General features: G+C 43.8%; 1 protein-coding gene across 1 annotated transcript in view; it reads left to right on the top strand.

Annotated features, from left to right (window-relative positions):
• LOC137916025 (E3 ubiquitin-protein ligase UBR5) overlaps positions 1 to 20,007 on the top strand; it is a 35,634-nt gene extending 15,627 nt beyond the window's left edge. The window contains exons 22-59 of the mRNA XM_068759146.1: positions 612 to 738; positions 826 to 977; positions 1,696 to 1,791; positions 2,207 to 2,330; positions 2,489 to 2,586; positions 2,854 to 3,011; positions 3,129 to 3,220; positions 3,343 to 3,489; positions 3,649 to 3,767; positions 3,863 to 3,989; positions 4,284 to 4,413; positions 4,743 to 4,903; positions 6,875 to 7,114; positions 7,264 to 7,387; positions 8,042 to 8,153; positions 8,264 to 8,395; positions 8,767 to 8,799; positions 9,367 to 9,624; positions 9,709 to 9,977; positions 11,636 to 11,847; positions 12,055 to 12,288; positions 12,716 to 12,789; positions 12,884 to 13,056; positions 13,723 to 13,872; positions 14,184 to 14,401; positions 14,931 to 15,051; positions 15,257 to 15,629; positions 15,779 to 15,866; positions 15,939 to 16,083; positions 16,312 to 16,442; positions 16,600 to 16,660; positions 16,840 to 17,021; positions 17,188 to 17,272; positions 17,357 to 17,512; positions 17,991 to 18,104; positions 18,180 to 18,324; positions 18,469 to 18,554; positions 19,263 to 20,007. Coding sequence (XP_068615247.1) covers positions 612 to 738; positions 826 to 977; positions 1,696 to 1,791; positions 2,207 to 2,330; positions 2,489 to 2,586; positions 2,854 to 3,011; positions 3,129 to 3,220; positions 3,343 to 3,489; positions 3,649 to 3,767; positions 3,863 to 3,989; positions 4,284 to 4,413; positions 4,743 to 4,903; positions 6,875 to 7,114; positions 7,264 to 7,387; positions 8,042 to 8,153; positions 8,264 to 8,395; positions 8,767 to 8,799; positions 9,367 to 9,624; positions 9,709 to 9,977; positions 11,636 to 11,847; positions 12,055 to 12,288; positions 12,716 to 12,789; positions 12,884 to 13,056; positions 13,723 to 13,872; positions 14,184 to 14,401; positions 14,931 to 15,051; positions 15,257 to 15,629; positions 15,779 to 15,866; positions 15,939 to 16,083; positions 16,312 to 16,442; positions 16,600 to 16,660; positions 16,840 to 17,021; positions 17,188 to 17,272; positions 17,357 to 17,512; positions 17,991 to 18,104; positions 18,180 to 18,324; positions 18,469 to 18,554; positions 19,263 to 19,475 — 5,660 coding nt within the window. The 3' untranslated portion in view covers positions 19,476 to 20,007. The remainder of the gene's footprint in view (positions 1 to 611; positions 739 to 825; positions 978 to 1,695; positions 1,792 to 2,206; positions 2,331 to 2,488; positions 2,587 to 2,853; positions 3,012 to 3,128; positions 3,221 to 3,342; positions 3,490 to 3,648; positions 3,768 to 3,862; positions 3,990 to 4,283; positions 4,414 to 4,742; positions 4,904 to 6,874; positions 7,115 to 7,263; positions 7,388 to 8,041; positions 8,154 to 8,263; positions 8,396 to 8,766; positions 8,800 to 9,366; positions 9,625 to 9,708; positions 9,978 to 11,635; positions 11,848 to 12,054; positions 12,289 to 12,715; positions 12,790 to 12,883; positions 13,057 to 13,722; positions 13,873 to 14,183; positions 14,402 to 14,930; positions 15,052 to 15,256; positions 15,630 to 15,778; positions 15,867 to 15,938; positions 16,084 to 16,311; positions 16,443 to 16,599; positions 16,661 to 16,839; positions 17,022 to 17,187; positions 17,273 to 17,356; positions 17,513 to 17,990; positions 18,105 to 18,179; positions 18,325 to 18,468; positions 18,555 to 19,262) is intronic.
• Positions 20,008 to 20,797: the final 790 nt, after the last annotated feature.

The following is a 20,797-nucleotide window of genomic DNA, read 5'->3' as shown; positions in this document are numbered from 1 at the left end:
AGAGACAGACAACCCTCCATTTATCCCAGGCATCCATTGTCAAGCACGAAGAGACCAATTAATCAATTCCATGATTTTAGAAGATCTCAGCAAGCATCAGGCGCAAGAAAGAGTCAGCAGACAGATGAGACGAGACAGTGTGTGCAGCAGATTCTTTTTGGGAGGGTAAGCAGGAGGAGCAGTGAGAAAGTCGAACTCGGAAAGAAACATCAGCGGTCCCCAACCATTTTCCTGCAGGGCAATTGTTTCCACGGAGGGATGGGGAATTCTCCTTGATCATGTCGGTCAGTGTGAATTAACATTTAAGAACGTGGGAAATTATATATTTGAATATATCAGTCAAACCTGAGAAGTCGCAGGGCCAGCCAAATTATGAACAAAAGTGAGGCCTATAGTCTGGAAAATACGGTAATATAATAAATGCATAAAAAAAATAATTGTAAAATGTAAAAGTACAAATCTTTATTTGGTATAGTTTCATTTTCTTGTCTCCCAGTTTTAGACTTTACTATCTGTTTAAAATCAAACAAAACCTTCCTGTCGGCTCACCTTTATCGATACGATTGACTAATTCTACAAGCAACACGATGAATGTCCATGTTTCATTTCAGAAGCTGAACGGTCTGAGAGAAACACATTTGCAGAGCGTCTGTCTGCTGTGGAGGCAATTGCCAACGCCATCTCTGTAGTTTCAAGCAACAGTTCTGGGAATAGGACCGGCTCCTCCAGTAGCAGAGGGTAAATGACAGAAAATAAAATCCCAACGGGATCCCAGCTGATAACAAATCATTTGATCTTAGTTTTTCTTCCTGCCGTTTTCACCAGGCTTCGTCTGAGGGAGATGATGCGCCGGTCTCTAAGAGCAGCAGGTCTCGGCCGTCATGAATCTGGTCCATCGTCCAGCGACAACCAGGACCCGGTGTCACCACCCATTGCCCCACCAAGTTGGGTTCCTGATCCCCCACCCATGGACCCTGGTCAGTGGATTTGTAGAAGAATGTGTAATTGGAGAAATCTTTGTCTGATCTTGAGAGCAATTTTGTAATATTATTTTGGTTCCGTTCAATATGCGTTCAGAAGGATAATTTTGTGTTTCCACTCAATAGTTGTGAATTATAACAGTAGAACCCACTCTATTATGTATACCGTAGTGTCTTTGTCAGCCTTCGCCTACCCAGCAGGGAGGAGATGAAATATTTGCACATATGTGCTGATCTGCAATAATGTAATGTGCAGGTTGTCCTCTGTTAACGGCGTAACCACGGGCTTTCCAAAATGTAAAAGTATGCGTTTAGCAACAAGGAATCGCTGTTAGGACGAGCAGCATTGGCTGCGTAGTTGTGAGTAAGTGCATATTGTTACGTACGCCGGCAGAGTAACGCAATTCAAAGAAAGGGCAGGAGGCAAGATGTAGCGAGGCGAGGCGGAGGTTATATTCCGTCTGTCCATCTGTTAGCGAGATAACTCAAAACGGTCCGGACGCATCTGGATGACAGTTTCAGAAAATGTTGGGAATGTTGCCAGGAAGAGATGTTTTCATTTTGGAGATGATCCAGAAAAGATCCTGGGTTATGGATCACCCTGCAGTCAATGGAGCTTAAAAAGAAAGAGTTTTAAAATGTGTGATCAAGAGTTCTTTATTTTATTTTTGATTGCTTGATTTTACTAACTTTTTAATAATAATGCTTTCAACAGATGGCGACATTGACTTCATCCTAGCTCCAGCTGTGGGATCTCTCACCACTGCTTCCACTGGGACCAGCCAGGGACCCAGCACCTCCACGGTACCAGGTACGTACCACAGCCATGCTGGAGGAATGGGGTGCTAGAGCTGAGTCTCAAACCTGCTGATATTATGGGGTTACTTCTGCTCATTAGGTTCTGCTTGCTGGCGTTGTCATTTGTTTCACCATTTGCTTGTCACTACTGTTTTAAGCCATGATACTAAAGTGATCAACATTAGTAGTCAATGAAAATGAAACCTGGGCTGGCAGTGTAATTCTGACAAAAATCATCTATCCTGGAGCATCTGTTCATTATGCTGCTCTTTCATGAAAATATACTGCAACTAAACATCCACCGATCGATCAGTGCCCTGAAGTCATCCAATAGGATCATGTGTCATCAGATAATCAGCAATATAAGTATCGTCTCAGCTCTAATCTCATGCTTATCAAACATGTGTCTATCCTCGTCCTTTTAGCAGGGCCATCCACGGAGTCGTCTGTGGTCGAATCTAAAGACAGGAAGGCCAATGCCCACCTCATCCTGAAGCTGATGTGTGACAGTGTCGTTCTGAGGCCTCATCTACGGGAGTTGCTGTGTGCCAAGTATGACTCATTACTTATGCATGTTTCGTACCTTAACGCATCCTCGCCTCTCACTCATTAGATTGTTTTAGCGGTACGAGTTTTGAGCGACGTATGATGCACCTGTTTATCTGCTCACCTGTCCCTCTTAAGCACTCATTTATATTGTTCCATGGCAGGGATGCTCGTGGAATGACCCCGTTCATGCTGGCAGTCAGTGGGAGAGCCTACCCAGCAGCCATCACGGTGCTGGAGGCCGCTCAGAAAATAGCCAAGGGTACGTTGACAAGTAAATAATTTCTGTCAGTGCAGTTGTATTCACTCTGCGTGATGCATGTCTTGTAAAGCTGTCATGACATGGTGAGAATATAAAGAACTACTTTTAGTGATGTTAAATGGTTATATAACAGCTAGAATCTTGGAGGCCATCCAATAGTTATGTGAATCCTGACCGGTTTTACGGTCTTGCTTATTTCGATCTACTGTAACTGGCATTCTTTAATTGGCGCATTCGTCTTTTTCTCCTTAAATGTCTTGAACACAGTGGGCGAACCAAGCCTTGCGGAGAAGGAGGATGTGGACTCTTTGTTCATGGAAATGATTTGCCCCTCTGGGACCAACCCTGATGATTCGCCCCTCTATGTGCTCTGCTGCAATGACACCTGCAGTTTCACTTGGACCGGAGCTGAGCATATTAATCAGGTCAGCTGGGATTCCGGAAAGGTTGTCACAGAAAACTCTGTAGTGGCAGCAATCTGGTCTATGATGGGGGTTTTTTAAAGATGGCTGACGTTCATGATTGAATGTCTTTGTGTTCAGGATATCTTTGAGTGCCGTACTTGTGGTCTGCTCGAGTCCTTGTGCTGCTGCACCGAATGTGCAAGAGTTTGTCACAAAGGACACGACTGCAAGTAAGTTCTGGATTTGTTTGTAGTTTTCGTGCGTGTTGGCAAAGATTTCAGTTTTAGTCGTCATTGTTTTTCATCGCCCATACTTCATATTGGATTCTAAAGTTGGTTCTGCCCTTTGCCAGGTTGAAGAGAACCTCCCCGACGGCTTACTGTGACTGCTGGGAGAAGTGCAAGTGCAAAACGTTGATCGCTGGCCAGAAGGCTGCACGCCTGGATCTGCTTTATCGATTACTCACAACCACAAACCTGGTCACAACCCCAAATAGCAGGTCAGATTCAGTTTTGTCTTTCCTGACCTGAACAAGTCCACATAACATGGAGGGATTTTCTTGTGTATTTTTTATTTTAAGTAATGGGAGTCTGTCCTTTCCGGCTAATACATTTATCGTCTGACTTGACACGCGTTTATTATTGGTTTCCCTCTGCAGGGGAGAGCACATATTACTGTTCCTCGTGCAGACCGTTGCTAGACAGAGCGTGGAGCACTGTCAGTACAGACCACCACGCATCAGAGAAGACCGAAACCGCAAGGCGACTAATGCAGAAGGTGGGTTCGGGACCAGTCTCGCGTATTACCCACCACTTCTGCAGTCTTCTTTCAGTGCTATGGTCTCCTGGTTTCACCTGGTGTAATTGTTGCAGACACTGATATGCCAGACCATGACCTGGAGCCTCCCCGTTTTGCTCAGCTGGCTCTAGAGAGGGTCCTACAGGACTGGAATGCCCTCAAGTCCATGATCATGTTCGGTTCTCAGGAGAACAAAGATCCGTGAGTATCACAGCGACGCTAGGATTATAGTTAGCATTTAGCTTTAAAGACTGCAATTACTGCAATTACTACAATGATGCCAATGTGTCTTTGTAGAAATAAGACAAAATGTACGTAACGTATCCATCGAACTGAGTTTTTTCTACTCCGGCGCCATAAAGTGTCTGTATTAATCCTGATCTGACTGGATTGCACCAGATTACACTTAGCGGTAGAGTTCCATTCATCTCTAGTCGCATTCAGACTGGCCTCTACCGCAGCCACTATCTTGACTTCTGCGTTATTGACCCTTAGCCTCAGTGCCAGCAGCAGAATTGCCCACCTCCTGCCCGAGGAGCAGGTGTACCTGAATCAGCAGAGCGGCACCATTCGCCTCGACTGTTTCACCCACTGCCTCATTGTGAAGTGTGCTCCCGACATCACTGTAAGTCCTGATAGCCGGCGGCTGAGGGTGTTCATTACGCAGGACGTTACGCTGTTCACTCTCTGTTGAAGCTGATGGTGGTAAGATTTGTGACACAGATTAAGCGAGTACTCCTTCAAATACAATGCATAAACACCGAGTGACAATGTTTGATTTATCGATTAGTCATTTTCTAATGGGTGCCGTACATCAGAAATACTGTTAAATAGCATCTTCATTACTGTGTAGATTTGCTTAGGAGCCCTGCAATGTTTGCTGCCAATGTGGTCTTGCACTTGAAAGTATTTTGCTTATCACCGGGTGCTTTTTTGTTTGTTTTACTGTACTAGTTCATAGACACCCTGCTGGGTACACTAGTGAAGGAGCTGCAGAACAAGTACACTCCCGGTCGGAGAGAGGAGGCAGTCAATGTGACCCGGAGGTTCCTGCGCTCCGTAGCACGCGTGTTTGTCATCCTCAGCGTGGAAATGGCCTCATCCAAAAAGAAAAAGTAAGAACCCACAGCATGAATGTTTTCAAGGGAAGTCGGCATAGGATTCAGGATTAAGATGCAACTAAAGGAAGTTGGCATAGGATTCAGGATTAAAATGCAACTAAAGGAAGTCGGCATAGGATTCAGGATTAAGATGCAACTAAAGGAAGTCGGCATAGGATTCAGGATTAAAACGCAACTAAAGGAAGTCGGCATAGGATTCAGGATTAAAATGCAACTAAAGGAAGTCGGCATATGATTCAGGATTAAAATGCAACTAAAGGAAGTCGGCATAGGATTCAGGATTAAAACGCAACTAAAGGAAGTCGGCATATGATTCAGGATTAAAATGCAACTAAAGGAAGTCGGCATAGGATTCAGGATTAAAATGCAACTAAAGGAAGTCGGCATAGGATTCAGGATTAAAATGCAACTAAAGGAAGTCGGCATAGGATTCAGGATTAAAATGCAACTAAAGGAAGTCAGTGTAGGATTCGGGATTAAAATGCAACTAAAGGAAGTCGGCATAGGATTCAGGATTAAAATGCAACTAAAGGAAGTCGGCATAGGATTCAGGATTAAAACGCAACTAAAGGAAGTCGGCATAGGATTCAGGATTAAAACGCAACTAAAGGAAGTCGGCATATGATTCAGGATTAAAATGCAACTAAAGGAAGTCGGCATAGGATTCAGGATTAAAATGCAACTAAAGGAAGTCGGCATATGATTCAGGATTAAAATGCAACTAAAGGAAGTCGGCATAGGATTCAGGATTAAAACGCAACTAAAGGAAGTCGGCATATGATTCAGGATTAAAATGCAACTAAAGGAAGTCGGCATAGGATTCAGGATTAAAATGCAACTAAAGGAAGTCGGCATAGGATTCAGGATTAAAATGCAACTAAAGGAAGTCGGCATAGGATTCAGGATTAAAATGCAACTAAAGGAAGTCAGCGTAGGATTCGGGATTAAAATGCAACTAAAGGAAGTCGGCATAGGATTCAGGATTAAAATGCAACTAAAGGAAGTCGGCATAGGATTCAGGATTAAAACGCAACTAAAGGAAGTCGGCATAGGATTCAGGATTAAAACGCAACTAAAGGAAGTCGGCATATGATTCAGGATTAAAATGCAACTAAAGGAAGTCGGCATAGGATTCAGGATTAAAATGCAACTAAAGGAAGTCGGCATATGATTCAGGATTAAAATGCAACTAAAGGAAGTCGGCATAGGATTCAGGATTAAAATGCAACTAAAGGAAGTCGGCATAGGATTCAGGATTAAAAAGCAACTAAAGGAAGTCGGCATATGATTCAGGATTAAAATGCAACTAAAGGAAGTCGGCATAGGATTCAGGATTAAAAAGCAACTAAAGGAAGTCGGCATAGGATTCAGGATTAAAATGCAACTAAAGGAAGTCGGCATATGATTCAGGATTAAAATGCAACTAAAGGAAGTTGGCATAGGATTCAGGATTAAAATGCAACTAAAGGAAGTCGGCATAGGATTCAGGATTAAAACGCAACTAAAGGAAGTCGGCATAGGATTCAGGATTAAAACGCAACTAAAGGAAGTCGGCATAGGATTCAGGATTAAAAAGCAACTAAAGGAAGTTGGCATAGGATTCAGGATTAAAATGCAACTAAAGGAAGTCGGCATAGGATTCAGGATTAAAACGCAACTAAAGGAAGTCGGCATAGGATTCAGGATTAAAAAGCAACTAAAGGAAGTCGGCATAGGATTCAGGATTAAAATGCAACTAAAGGAAGTCGGCATATGATTCAGGATTAAAATGCAACTAAAGGAAGTTGGCATAGGATTCAGGATTAAAATGCAACTAAAGGAAGCTAGCATATGCTTCAGGAATGAAATGCGACTACAGTGCTCTCTGAACCACCCTAATGCCCTCACACATTGGGGCAGCACATTCTGTTGTGACCATTTCAATGCGTGCAGATGCTGATTCTTTTCTTCATTTTCTCCACATAGCAACTTCATTCCCCAGCCTATTGGGAAATGCCGGCGGGTTTTCCAAGCCCTTCTTCCCTATGCTGTGGAGGAACTGTGTAATGTAGCGGAGTCGCTGATTATTCCTGTGCGAATGGGTATAGCAAGACCTACTGCTCCATTCACATTGGCCAGCACCAGTATCGATGCTGTTCAGGGCAGCGAGGAGCTCTTCTCCGTTGAGCCGCTGCCTCCGAGACCCTCACCTGACCAATCCAGCAGGTCAGTTGTCTTTAGCAGTTTTATTTTCTGGCCTTAACGTTTTTCATCCTCTAAGTTTTTATTTGGAGAGAACAAAGTGAAAGGTAAAAACTATGATTTATCATCCTTACTCACTACATCACATGGGTTTGGGTCTTTCTTTTTTCCAGCTCCAGCCAAACAGCTGCCTCTTATATCATCAGGAACCCCCAACCTCGGCGCAGCAGCCAGTCCCAGCCTGTCAGAGGAAGAGACGAGGAGCCAGATGACATTGTATCAGCGGATGTGGAAGAGGTGGGGAGCTTCATCATAAAATCATGAAGGAAAATTATAATGAGGGTGAAGGGAAAGGTCTACCAGGCAGTGGTGAGGACAGCCATGATGGACGGCTTAGAGACAGTGGTGAGGACAGCCATGATGGACGGCTTAGAGACGGGTGAGGACAGCCATGATGGACGGCTTAGAGACAGTGTCTATGAGGAAAAGACAGGAGGCGGAGCTAGAAGCGGAGGAGATGAAGATGCCGAGGTTCTCCTTGGGAGTGACCAGGTTGGATTAGAGATGGGACAGTGAAGGTCAGACATTTTGGAGACAAGATCAGAGAGACCAGACTTTGATGGTTTGGACATGTCCAGAGGAGAGACAGGGACTATATCGGTGGAAGGATGCTGAGGATGGAACTGCCAGGGAACAGGGCTAGAGGACGACCCAGGAGAAGAGACATGGACGTAGTGAGGGAGGACATGAGAGTGGCTGGTGTTGGGAGGACGATGCAAAGGACAGGGTGAAGTGGAGAACGTTGATTTGCTGTGGCGACCCCTCAGGGGACAAGCCGGAAGTACAGTAGTAGTAGCCCAGACCGTTACTACTACAAGTTTTTCCCTTTTTCCATTTTTAATTTGGTTTACTTTTATGACTGTAAAATAATCAGTTGTGTTTTTCTCTCAGGTTGAGGTTGTGGAGGGAGTAGCAGGTGAGGAAGACCATCATGACGACCAAGAGGAGCAGGGAGAGGAGAACGCCGAGGCTGAAGGGCAGCATGACGAGCATGACGAGGATGGTGAGACGCGCCCCCTCTTTGTAGAATGCACTGGTCATTCTTTTCTCTTTTTTTTTTGAAGGGTTACTTGAATCTGAACCATCTGATCAGAGACTTCTGCTTGTTTGCAGGAAGCGACATGGAGCTGGATCTACTGGCTGCAGCTGAAACCGAGAGTGACAGTGAAAGTAACCACAGCAATCAGGATAATGCGAGCGGCCGCAGGAGCGTCGTCACGGCAGCCACCGCAGGCTCAGAAGCTGGTGGGTCAACAGATGCTCTTGAGTTCAGGCTTCATTTTGTTTCCTTTCAAATCGTCTTTCTTCGTAACCACCTTCTGTTTTCCTTTTGTTAAAATGTGGTCGCCTGTCTCATCGACCTGTTTAAACCCAGTGTTTCTAAATGATTTTATAAGACTCCAACTCCCTACTAAATCGAAATGGCTTTTCTCTCTTGCTGCTCTGTCGTATTTCTTTTTTTTTTTTACTTCAATTGCAGAATAATTCAGTCCTTAGAAAGTCTCAAGTAGTTGACAGTCAGCAATTTTGAATGTGGGGATGAATGTTTGAAGAGGAAATGACACAGCAGATAAAATGGTCCCTGGCTGAATACCCAATGTGTATTTCATTTGCAGGCAGTAGGGTGTCCTTGGCATTTCCTATTTTTGGTATGAGCTCCTCTTTACTTCAATGCATATACAGATGTCAGGGCAAGAGTGAATTTGCAAAGTGTTTCCTGCTGAGAGTTCCTTCAATTCTCCCCCTTTCTCACTCCTCACGGTTTTTGTGTCTTTCCTTTGTAACCAAATCTCTTGTCACACGTGTTGAGTTATTGTTCTTTCACGCAAATAACAAACTAATCAACTCGTAGCTCTTCCAAACAGTGTGTAGTGGGTTTTCTCCATAGTCATCAAAAATGTTTTCACACGAATGCTTCATTTTTATAAAGTGCAGTTGAGTCGTTGCTGTTTTTGAATAAAAAAAACAGATAACATAAAAGATGTTCTTTTACACACGGTTGATGGAAAGCTGGTGTACTTTATTTGAAGCTTCAGTGTTTTCACTGTCATATTGGTGTTGTTTGGACTTGTAGTGGTGTGATTCACTAACCTAACCTGCACTCTTCCTTGGGTTAATCCTGTTATGAAACACAGTAGGCCGGTGACGTGGATATGCTTAAATATATCTCCTTTGTCTTTGCTCCCATGTTTTGTCTTCCTCCTCTCTCTCCGAAGGCGCCAGCAGTGTCCCTGCCTTCTTTTCGGAGGACGACTCCCAGTCCAACGACTCCAGTGACTCTGATAGCAGCAGCAGTCAGAGCGACGACGTCGACCAGGAAACCTTCCTGTTGGACGAGCCGTTGGAAAGAACGACTAGTGCTTCCCACGCCAACAGTGCAGCCCAGGCGCCTCGGTCCATGCAGTGGGCTGTTAGGAACAACCCTAGCCAGAGGGCCACGGGCAGTGCCCCGTCCAACACGTCAACACAAGCTGGTCAGTTGAGCTTTCAGATCCCAAATGTGTATCACAAAACCTATATCTAATTTGACTTATTTGGATCTTTGTCTTTTTTCCCAGCGAGCTCCACGGGCTTAATATATATTGACCCTACGAACCTGCGCCGCTCCAGCGCGATCAGCTCCAGCGCCGCCGCCGCTGCGGCAGCTCTGGAGGCCAGCAACTCTAGCAGCTATTTGACATCTGCGAGCAGCCTGGCTCGGGCCTACAGCATCGTCATCAGGCAGATTTCAGACCTTATGAGTCTGATTCCCAAGTACAATCATCTGGTGTACTCGCAGTACCCCGCTGCTGTCAAGCTCACCTACCAGGATGCAGTCAACCTGCAGGTAAGAAGCACTCGTTTGATCAAAATAATAATAATAATAACGAAGCGCTCTCTCCAAACCAAGAAAAGAAAATTGTGTTCTGGAAATTAGGAAGAAAGTTTATTGTTACCTGAGTGTCATATGCTTCAAGATGTGAATACTGATATCTGCCACATCGCTTGACAGGATTATTGAACATTTTCTCTTGAAGTGCTTTATTTTGGATATTTGATTACCTCCCATTCTAATCTGATGTTCGTGCTAGTGTGTGTTTGGCCATAAAACAGTGATTCTCACCTATCTGCTTGAGATGTGTTGTCTTCAGCGCATCCTGACTCTGTGATGGTTTGAGCTGCAGATGTTTGTGTCATTTACTTCTATTAATACGCTTTGATAATCTCACGTTCTGCCTTTGTGCTTTGCTGAACGCGGTCTGCTTTCATGTCAATTCTGATAATGATTAAGAGAATTAAAGTGTGCAGATATATACTGTATATGTGCTTCTATTTCCCGGAAAAAAAATACCGTTGCCTATTCTGTATTTCTTTGTCCCATTGGGCTTCGAGTTCTAAACGTTTTTGCTCCTTTTAGTTTACCATCACTTTAGTAACAGACTAGCGGAGTGAATTAGCAGTGGTTAGTGAGTACCGTATTTTCACGACCATGAGGCGCGGTCTCAGTGACGGCTGCTTTTTCTGTATTTTAAACATACATAAGGCGCGCAATATACAGCAATGCAAAACTGAGTTTGGTACGCACGTTTTTTTAATTGTCATTAATCAAAAATTGCACCGTTTCATGAAACGAAAGCACCAACGTGGATCTCCTTGGAAATGTTCAATTTTCATTTCTTCTGCGAGCGTTGCTGCTTTGAGTCGAATGGTGACCGTCGAAACGCTTCTCACACTCGATCTTTGCTCGTTGATCCACCGCTCGAGTCTTTCCTCCAACTCGGGCCACCTCGCCTTCTGCCCGCTGAAACTCAGCTGCGTCTTCTTGACCTGTCGGAGCTCGTTTTCCAGCTTCCTCCACTTGGGAACCATCGACTCGTTAATCTTTAATTCTCTCGCGGCTGCTCGATTTCCACGTTCCTCCGTGTAGCTGGTGGCCGTCAGTTTAAACTGACGGCCACCGGCTACACCAGCTATGAGGATTCTCAACAAGCTTGTCTCTCTGCCATTTTTAGGGCTGTTAAATCAACGATGTTCTGCATAATGCACGAAGCTGTTCTTTTATATACGGTTCATCCACGCCCACACTTCCCCCTTTAACGTTCTCATGGTGTCCTCTGCTACGTCCGCCTTACAACAACACACGGGGGGCGCCGCACATTTTGAAGAAGGTGTAAGACTTGTAGGTGCGCCTTATGGTCGTGAAAATACGGTAACTATTTATTAGTTCCCCCCAAAGAATATTGACCTGCATGTATAAGCGCATGCCACTTAAGGAAAGTAGGTGACGTAAAATACATTACAGCTGAGGAAATGTTTTAAATTTTATAATTACCATTCATGTTGATGGTGATGTACTAGCGTTGAGCTAAAGGACTAAGCCGTATTTCATCTATCACCAGAAATGATTAAGGGAAAGTGACAATGACACAGGTGTGCTGGACTCTGCAGCAATCCAAAAAGAAAGATATGATACGGGGATTCATAGTTTCTATTTTTTTATACCAGAACTATGTTGAAGAAAAGCTGATCCCCACCTGGAACTGGATGGTGTCCATCATGGATTCCACAGAGGCTCAGTTGCGATACGGCTCAGCTTTGTCTTCTGCTGGAGATCCGGGTCATCCCAGTCATCCCCTTCATGCCTCTCAGCACTCTGCTCGCAGGGAGCGCATGAATGCTCGGGAGGAGGCCAGCCTCCGGACTCTGGAAGGACGCAGGTAAAAAGTAAATTCCATAGAGCCCAGGAAATTCTTAGTTTTTTGTAATTCCTCCCGTATTATATTTGGTATGATCAACTGTTAACTGTTTGGTGATCCGTGAATGTTGCCAAAGTATAACAAATAGGACCTGAGACAGCCCTGAAGCCGTCCAGCTGTCCACTGTATTGAACTAGTTCACCCTTATTTTGGTTCCATGCGTTTCAGGAGAGCAGCTACCCTGTTGACAGCTCGGCAAGGAATGATGTCGGCACGCGGTGACTTCCTGAACTACGCCCTATCACTGATGCGCTCCCACAATGACGAGCACTCTGATGTTCTTCCCGTGCTGGATGTCTGCTCACTTAAACATGTGGCCTACGTTTTCCAGGCCCTTATCTACTGGATTAAGGCCATGAACCAACAGACCACTTTAGACACCCCACAGATGGACCGAAAAAGGTAAATAAAGAACATACTGTCTTTGAAAATGATGGATTACTTCTGCTTGGCCATAATTTCCAGAGGGGGGGGGTTATGTATCGTAATCACCGCCGCTGTTTTGTTTGTCTGTCTGTTAGCAAGATAACTCAAAACGTTAAGGACGGATCTTGATGATATTTTCAAGGAACGTTGGGAATGTTACCCGGAACCTTTGATTACGTTTTGTTGATTATCCAGGAGAGATCCTGGATTATGAATCACTTTGAAATTTACGTTAACATTGCAATCACTGGAGTTTCAAAATGTGTAAATGTGTTCCTCAATATCTTGGTTGATTATTGATGTTTATAGAATTTGACACAGACATGTAGCCATTGTTTTGAATGAAACATGTCCTTGAGTCCATGGAATTACTGTAATATTTCGTATGCACTTTCACTCGCAGGAATCGAGAGATTTTAGAGCTGGGTTTGGACAATGAGGATTCTGAGCATGAGAATGATGAGGACACCAATCAAAGTAAGTCCATGCAAGCAATATTTGAATTCAGCGTGAAAATGGGCTGGATTTTAATATATTTGCTGAATTTGATTGTTTCTGCTTTACCTCTCAGGTTCAACTCTGCAGGACAAGGATGAGGACCCAGTTCCAGCTGAAACGGGTCAGAACCACCCTTTCTTCCGGCGCTCTGACTCCATGACCTTCCTGGGCTGCATCCCACCCAACCCCTTTGATGTTCCCCTCGCTGAGGCCATTCCACTGGCGGATCAGCCCCACCTCCTCCAGGTCAGAATTGCTGCCAAGTCACTTTTGGTGAATGTCAGGAGGACTCACCTGATAGTGAGGACTTTTTTGCCTGAAAATGACACGCCTATGAATTAAATAAAAATTGTATCTTGTTTGATCTTGTTCTGAATCAAACTGTTGTCATAGAGATAGAATCCCAGCATCCTTTAAGTATATATCAGATATATTGGATGTGCCAACTAGACAACTGATCTGATCTGCAGCATTGCTAAAATAATATATCTTAAATCTTATCTGTCAGCATATTTTTAACCACCGACAATATGCAACCAAATCTGACTATCCTTTATAAGAAAGTTTCTAAACAGGCGCATCAAGCAAATACAAGAGGGGGACATATCTCAACAGCCACGTAAACACTGCTCAGCAATGAGTTGATTTAGGCGTCTCTCTTGGAATCTTTTATTTTCTCTTGTCAATGACTTGTTAAATTTCACCAGAGTGGTATTTATGTACAAGGTTCTGAAAGGCCATAGGTACAACCAATGGTCTGACTGCCAGATCATTGGTGCTCTTTATGACTCTTCACATAAACTAACTGCTGACTGATTCGAGTTGAACCCAATCGTTAACTTTAAATCAGAAAGATCATCAATGTAAAATACTGGATCTTTGACGTCACCCTAAATTGTCTTTGTCTAACAGCCTAATGCAAGGAAGGAGGATCTGTTTGGTCGTCCCTCCCAGGGCCTGTACTCTTCCTCTTATATAGCAAACAAAGGCCTAGCTGAGGCAAGCATGGACAGGAACTGCCTGGAGGTAAACTTGGGCTCCTCTCTACCCCCCCCCTCTCAGGTATACCACCCCTCTTCACTGGACAAACACGCTGGAAGCTGTGTTCGAATATCCACGCAAAGCAAGCGCTATTAATATACTGAGATGTCTTCACCAAAAAACCATCCAGGGTTCATAATTTACTTCTTATTTCCAATAAGGTTTAAGAGAGTTGGAAGTCATGGCTATTCTGGATCAACTTTTTGCGTAGACAGACATTGAGTTGTGGATATTGGAACATAGCTTAGTGTTCTGCTGTTCCTTTTCATGTTTCCATCCTTTCATCATCACCATCTCAGTCTAATTAACATCTCTGAACCCCACTAAAGCAGGTCTTGCCTACTAAGATGTCTTACTCGGCCAACCTGAAGAATGTGATGAGCATGGAAACCGGCCAGCGTAGCACTGGGAACCAATCGCTGGCAGAGCAGGAGATGGAGGCCTCGAAGCCAGGCCCTTCACCCCATGACCTCGCCGCACAGCTGAAGAGCAGCCTGCTTGCTGAGATAGGCCTCACTGAGAGTGATGGGCCGCCTCTCCCGTCATTCAGGTCCCCAAACCAAATTGTGCTCTGCTGTGTTGGTTTACTTAAACTGGTGCTTTACGGTTTTCTTCAGATAGGCATTCCTGAAAGTAAATTACAAGTTACTTGTCGGACCTCATGAATCTATTAATCTTGTTTAATAAAAGTACCGTCATGTAAAATCAAACCATTCCGGCTGAACAGTTTTGTATGAAACTGTACTTCTTGTACGATGTGTTTCCGGTTTGCACAATCGTATGAAATGCTCAGGAAACATAATTGTTAAACCGGTCTGTTTATTACATGGCTTTTTAATGAATTTAATGATTTACATTTTTGGATGTGTGGCAGTAAAATATTTACAATCATTTTATGCAGAGGTGGAAAAAATAATTGTATTAGTACCGAGGGGAAATTTGAGCGTTTGATTCCTGAACAAAATAGTAACAGAGTCATGGATGGATATGTTTATTGTGTGTGTGTTTTTTAAATATACTATCCTTTTGTTTAACGTGTTACTGAAATAGTTAGTGTTGCATTTTGATCCTTTTTCCAGACCTCACTGTAGTTTCATGGGAATGATGATCTCACATGATATGCTGCTGGGCCGCTGGCGTCTGTCCCTGGAGCTCTTTGGGCGTGTTTTCATGGAGGATGTTGGAGCTGAGCCTGGATCGGTACTTTCTCATCTCGATATACCTTTCAGAAAAACAATCTGTTTTCCCTATATGGTTCTATCTGTTATTGCATTGTTGCAAAGAGCTTTTGTAAAGTTGAAAAGAAAAGCCCAATCTGACATTTTTCCTTCAGAATGTTAATCACTCCTAAAAAGGTTTCTATTTTAGAAACCGAATTTAATAATTTCCTCTCAATGTTTCACAGATTCTCACTGAATTGGGTGGATTTGAGGTAAAGGAATCAAAGTTCCGACGGGAGATGGAGAAGCTAAGGAACCTGCAGTCCCGCGATCTGGCCCTGGAGGTGGATCGGGATCGAGACCAGCTAATACAGCAGACCATGCGTCAACTAAACACGCACTTTGGGAGGCGCTGCACAACCACACCAATGGCTGTTCACAGGGTGAAGGTCACCTTCAAAGACGAGCCGGGCGAGGGCAGCGGTGTCGCCCGCAGCTTCTACACGGCCATCGCCCTCGCTCTCCTCTCCAATGATAAGCTGCCCAACCTGGACTGTGTTCAGAGTGTCAGCAAGGGCATGCAGGCCAGCAGTACGTGTCATCACGATTACAATTCAAGTATGGCAATACATAGCAACTACACTGTAATAATGACCTGTTGCATTTGTTACATTCATTGGATACGTATGATGCTGAAAGCTTCTACCTCTTTTACATACAAATTTAGACTCGCGGCTGAAAATGCTTTTACCTCATTGTGTTTCTAGATTTAATGCAGCGCTTGAGAAACAGGGATCGGGAAAGGGAGAGGAGGAGTGGAGGGCTTCGAGCAGGATCTCGGAGAGACAGAGACAGGTAGATTCCTTTTACAATTCAAGGGATGTGTGCCGTGAGACTGACGTGAACATGTGTGTCTGCGTTCTACAGAGATTCCAGGAGACAGCTGTCCATTGACACGCGGCCTTTCAGGCCCTCGTCAGAGGGAAACCCCAGCGATGAGCCCGACCCCCTGCCTGCACACAGACAAGCCCTGGGTGAAAGGCTCTATCCACGTGTACATGCAATGCAACCGGTAATAAACCATCTCTATCAAATGTCTGTGACCACAGCAGAAATATGTGCGTTTAACAACAGGTCAACAATATTTTCACCGCTACCATTTGAAAAAGCAAACTGTAAAATTGTAAAAGCCTTTACTTTTCTGACTGGCCGAATCAATTTTGAAAAGAATGATGTACGGTGTAGTCTGTGACTGCCGGGTTTCCTTTAGCTCACTCGGACCGCCCGTATGTCTTCTCAGGCATTTGCCAGTAAAATCACGGGCATGCTGCTGGAGCTGTCCCCGGCCCAGCTGCTGCTGCTGCTGGCGAGTGAGGATTCTCTCCGAGCCAGGGTGGAGGAAGCCATGGAGCTTCTTATTGCACATGGAAGGTATTGTGTCCCAATTAGTCACACAGGCACTCCATTTACCATAGTATAATTCATATGTTCTCAAATGTTAGACAAGTAGAATGTCAAAATGTAATTTTAGCAGCATTTCCTTGAGGTTTTAGCATTTTAAAACCGATAAACTTTCCGTCTTCTTTAGGGAAAATGGCGCTGACAGCATATTGGACTTGGGTCTCCTGGAGGCTCCTGAGAAAGCACAAGTAAACGCAACGTTTCTGTTTCTTCTAAGTACTGTCCTAATGTTTGAAATTCCTTTAATAACTGTGAAACCAGTGTTCTAGAGCTGTAAAGTTCCAACGCTTCTGTATAATGCTTATAGTACTCTCTCTCAACAACCGGTCTTGTCACTCTTAAAAATAAATCTTGCCCTCATTTGTAGCAACAGGAGAACCGTAAGCGTCACGGCACAACCCGCAGCGTGGTCGACATGGAGCTGGACGACCCGGATGAGGGGGACGACAACGCTCCTCTCTTCTACCAGCCTGGAAAACGAGGCTTTTACTCCCCTCGGCCCGGCAAAAACACAGAGGCCCGGTTAAACTGCTTCCGTAACATCGGCAGGTATTGAAATGTCTTGCCGTTTGTTTGTGAAACACACAAAGTTCAAGTAAATATTGCTAATTTGGAAACGTAAGTTTACCCACATGTTCTGAATAGAGCAAAGCAATAATAAGAGTCAAATCTTTTTGGTGGGAAATGCTGAGTTGAGTGTTTTCTTTCTGTACAGAATACTAGGATTGTGTCTCCTCCAGAATGAACTCTGTCCAATTACATTGAATCGGCATGTCATCAAAGTGCTGCTTGGAAGGAAGGTGAGATGGGATGACTCGGACTTTGACGACGCTCCGTGTGGCTTTTCAGATTGAGGTTTCTGAATCTTATCTTTGCTACTACAGGTGAACTGGCACGATTTTGCATTCTTCGACCCGGTAATGTATGAGAGCCTGCGGCAGCTAATCCGCCATTCTCAGGCTGGCGAAGCAGAGGCAGTATTTGCTGCCATGGACCTGGCCTTTGCCATTGACCTCTGCAAGGAGGAAGGGTCTGGACAGGTAAAAGAACTTCTGGTCACTGTTAAGATTGGATTTAACATTAAATGACAGCAAAAGAATGATTCGCTTGTGTCGTTAACAATAATAACACTTATTTTAATGCAAGCTGCAGTGAACTGAGCAACTTAAATTAAAAAAACAAAATTATGAAGCTGCTGTAGATCAGTCTACAACACATTTACTTCAGAAACTTATCTTGATCCGCACAACAAAATCACTCACTGAGCGTTAGACAAGACCAACACCTAACCCCAAAACAATTGCCATTTTTTTTCTGCTCATTTTATTCCATATATAATCGATTAAAATCTCAAGTAGTCCGATTACTCAGATAAAGTATCACGGCCTGAGGATCCGCTGTTGAAAGCATCGTGTGAATACTTTACCACAATGGAATGAAAAGGTATAAGCTCAGCATTTGAAGTGTATTAGTTCCTTAAACAAAGCGTTTGTTGGTGCTCTGTGTTCACTGGTTCAGGTGGAGCTTCTGTCTGGTGGCGTCAACATGCCGGTTACTCCCCTCAACGTGTACGAGTACGTGAGGAAGTATGCCGAGCACAGAATGCTGGTGGTGGCAGAGCAACCGCTCCATGTAAGTACTGCACTGAAAACGCGTCGTTTGCACCTGAAGACATTTAGCAAACCAGTCCTGGTTTACTTCTTTCAGGCAATGAGGAAGGGTTTACTCGATGTACTCCCTAAGAATGCCCTGGAGGACCTGACGGCTGAGGACTTCAGGCTTCTGGTCAACGGCTGTGGAGAAGTCAATGTTCAGATGCTCATTAGCTTCACTTCTTTCAATGATGAATCAGGTATAATAGTTTGTTTGGATCATGCAATTTCTTTTTGTCCCTTTTCCTGTGTCCATTCAGGAATGATTGATTTTTTTTCTTGTACAATTTTTGCGTAACATAAGCAAAGACTTGTTTTTATTCCAATTGTTCTTATTCCAACAGGGGAAAATGCGGACAAGCTACTACAGTTTAAACGCTGGTTTTGGTCTATAGTAGAGAAGATGAGCATGACAGAAAGGCAAGATCTGGTAAGTTGGTTGTGTTCTCAATAGTGCTTACAATATGTCATGATTTCATGGAAACGCAGAAATAAAATGAGCCAAACGGTCTGTAATGTTTTTACCCGTTGGTAGCTCAGGCAGCTTGGTTAGCAGGACCTAGCGTAGCACAGCCAGTGTTCCTCTCAAGCCCGGATAAACGCAGAGGGGCGTAAAACTTTCCCAGAATTAAAAATGCAGTCAACTTTAAATATGAAAATCATACCGGATCGGTCGGGACCCGGGTTAACAACGACCACCATTAATGCTCATTGTTGCACTTAGGGTCTGCGAGAAACGGAGAGGATAACGGAATTTTCCATTTGTTTCTCCATTGCTTTGAGTATTACAGCATGCCTTTAATTTATGAGTGCTAAAGAAAAAGGATGTAATGTCACAGAATTTCTTTCTAAAGTTCCAACCTTGGATGTGGATTTAAATTCTCGTGGTTAAGCTGCAGTATGGACTTAAAGCCATAACACAGGATGAGACGCCACTATGGAAAGATGTGTCATGTACTTTAAACGGGGAGGATGAGCCTTTGGTCTCTGAATTCATTGTGTGTGTGTATAACTAACAAGTGAACGAAGTACTGAATAATGTCATTTATTCAAATCCTCTCTTTTGCCATCTATTTTGTCTTTTGTTTTTTTCCTGATATGTAAAAGGTAGAATGATTAAAATGATCTGTGTTCTCAGGTGTACTTCTGGACCTCCAGCCCATCTTTGCCCGCCAGTGAGGAGGGCTTCCAGCCGATGCCCTCCATCACCATCCGGCCCCCGGATGACCAGCACCTCCCCACAGCCAACACTTGCATCTCACGTCTCTACGTGCCACTCTATTCTTCAAAGCAGATACTCAAGCAGAAACTCTTGCTAGCCATTAAGACCAAGAATTTTGGTTTTGTGTAAAGATTTGATGGCGAAGAGTTAAAAAAAAAATAAGGAAAAAAGAAAAACACGTTTACTGTTGTGTAATATTTACCTAGCTCCATTTTGTAGATTTATTTTTTGTCTATACAATTTTATGAAATTCGACATACCGTCACCATCTCCCCAGGCGGTAATATTTGTGTTGTGAACACAAAGCAGTTTATTTTTATTTCAATTTTTATTGTTTTTCTTTTGTGTTAATGAAGAAGAGGTCTACAGCACAGAACATTCCTGCATTGGCACTGAGACGTGAAGCCCACAGCCCTGCTCTATCGGCTTAAACCATTGCTTCCTAGGAATGTGGTTTGACAGAAGGCTGTCTGCCGTAACCCAGCCAAAGATGACAGCAGTAGAAGTATTTAAAAGAAGATAAGAAGACACTGTGATTAGAAGTTTTTTTTCCTTCCCTAGAAAAGTACCATCACTGACAGGTCACTGCTGCCTTTGTGGAACGTCCTCTTTTTCTTGTACAGGGGGGGGTAGGGAATTTCAGAATAAACTTGGATGCAAACATGTTGTCCGGTCTTTTTTGGTGCTTCGTGTTGAGCGTAGTGATGAATAAATGCTGCGTTAGGATAAGTGGAGGCTGACGTGTTTGACCTGTCGCAGTGATGTTTACTTTCTCAACATTTATTGAGTCTTGATAAAGCTGCTTTTCGTAATTGGTAGTAGCATTTTAGTAATCGTGTTTAAGCGCCCTTTTGCGCAGTACTTGAGTGACGCCACCTTTGTGTGCTTTAGATAAACAACTTAAAGACAGAATGTACCGGAGTGGACTAAAGAGCCACATGAACCAATCAGTGTTCCGGAAGTCGCGCTTTATTGGGGCTATCGCGGCATCAATATGTTGCCTTCAATTGATTTTCATCAGAGAAGGAAAATCGCGTGCTCACTTGAAAGGGTTGGTAAAGCGCGGTTATGACCAGGCAGCGGGATAGAGAACAGAAGAAGAGAGTTTTGATGGGGTACAGGACCCGAGGAAAGAAAGGATACAATGATTGTCTGTGCATCTTAACTATGGTCTCGCTGAAATGATAATTAAAACATCTATACTCCGATTGAATTACAGTAATCGTGGTAATCTACAACTGTGTTTGACTAAATAAACCGGATGCTCGAGTTTACAAGTATCATTGAACGCACCGCTCCTCCGGTCAGGACGGTAGTGATGGGAACTATGATTCTTTTTACTGAATCGGGTTTGAATGAATCACTCACTAAAGTGAATCGATTCATTTGAGTCATTTGAGTCACTGAGTCAGTTACCCAGAAGGTACATGGAAATATACTGCGAATACAAG

The sequence above is a fragment of the Brachionichthys hirsutus genome, unplaced genomic scaffold, assembly GCF_040956055.1.
Source record: "Brachionichthys hirsutus isolate HB-005 unplaced genomic scaffold, CSIRO-AGI_Bhir_v1 contig_485, whole genome shotgun sequence".
Classification (NCBI taxonomy): domain Eukaryota; kingdom Metazoa; phylum Chordata; class Actinopteri; order Lophiiformes; family Brachionichthyidae; genus Brachionichthys; species Brachionichthys hirsutus.
Note: the sequence above shows the minus strand (reverse complement) of the source record. Positions and strands in the feature narration are given on the sequence as shown.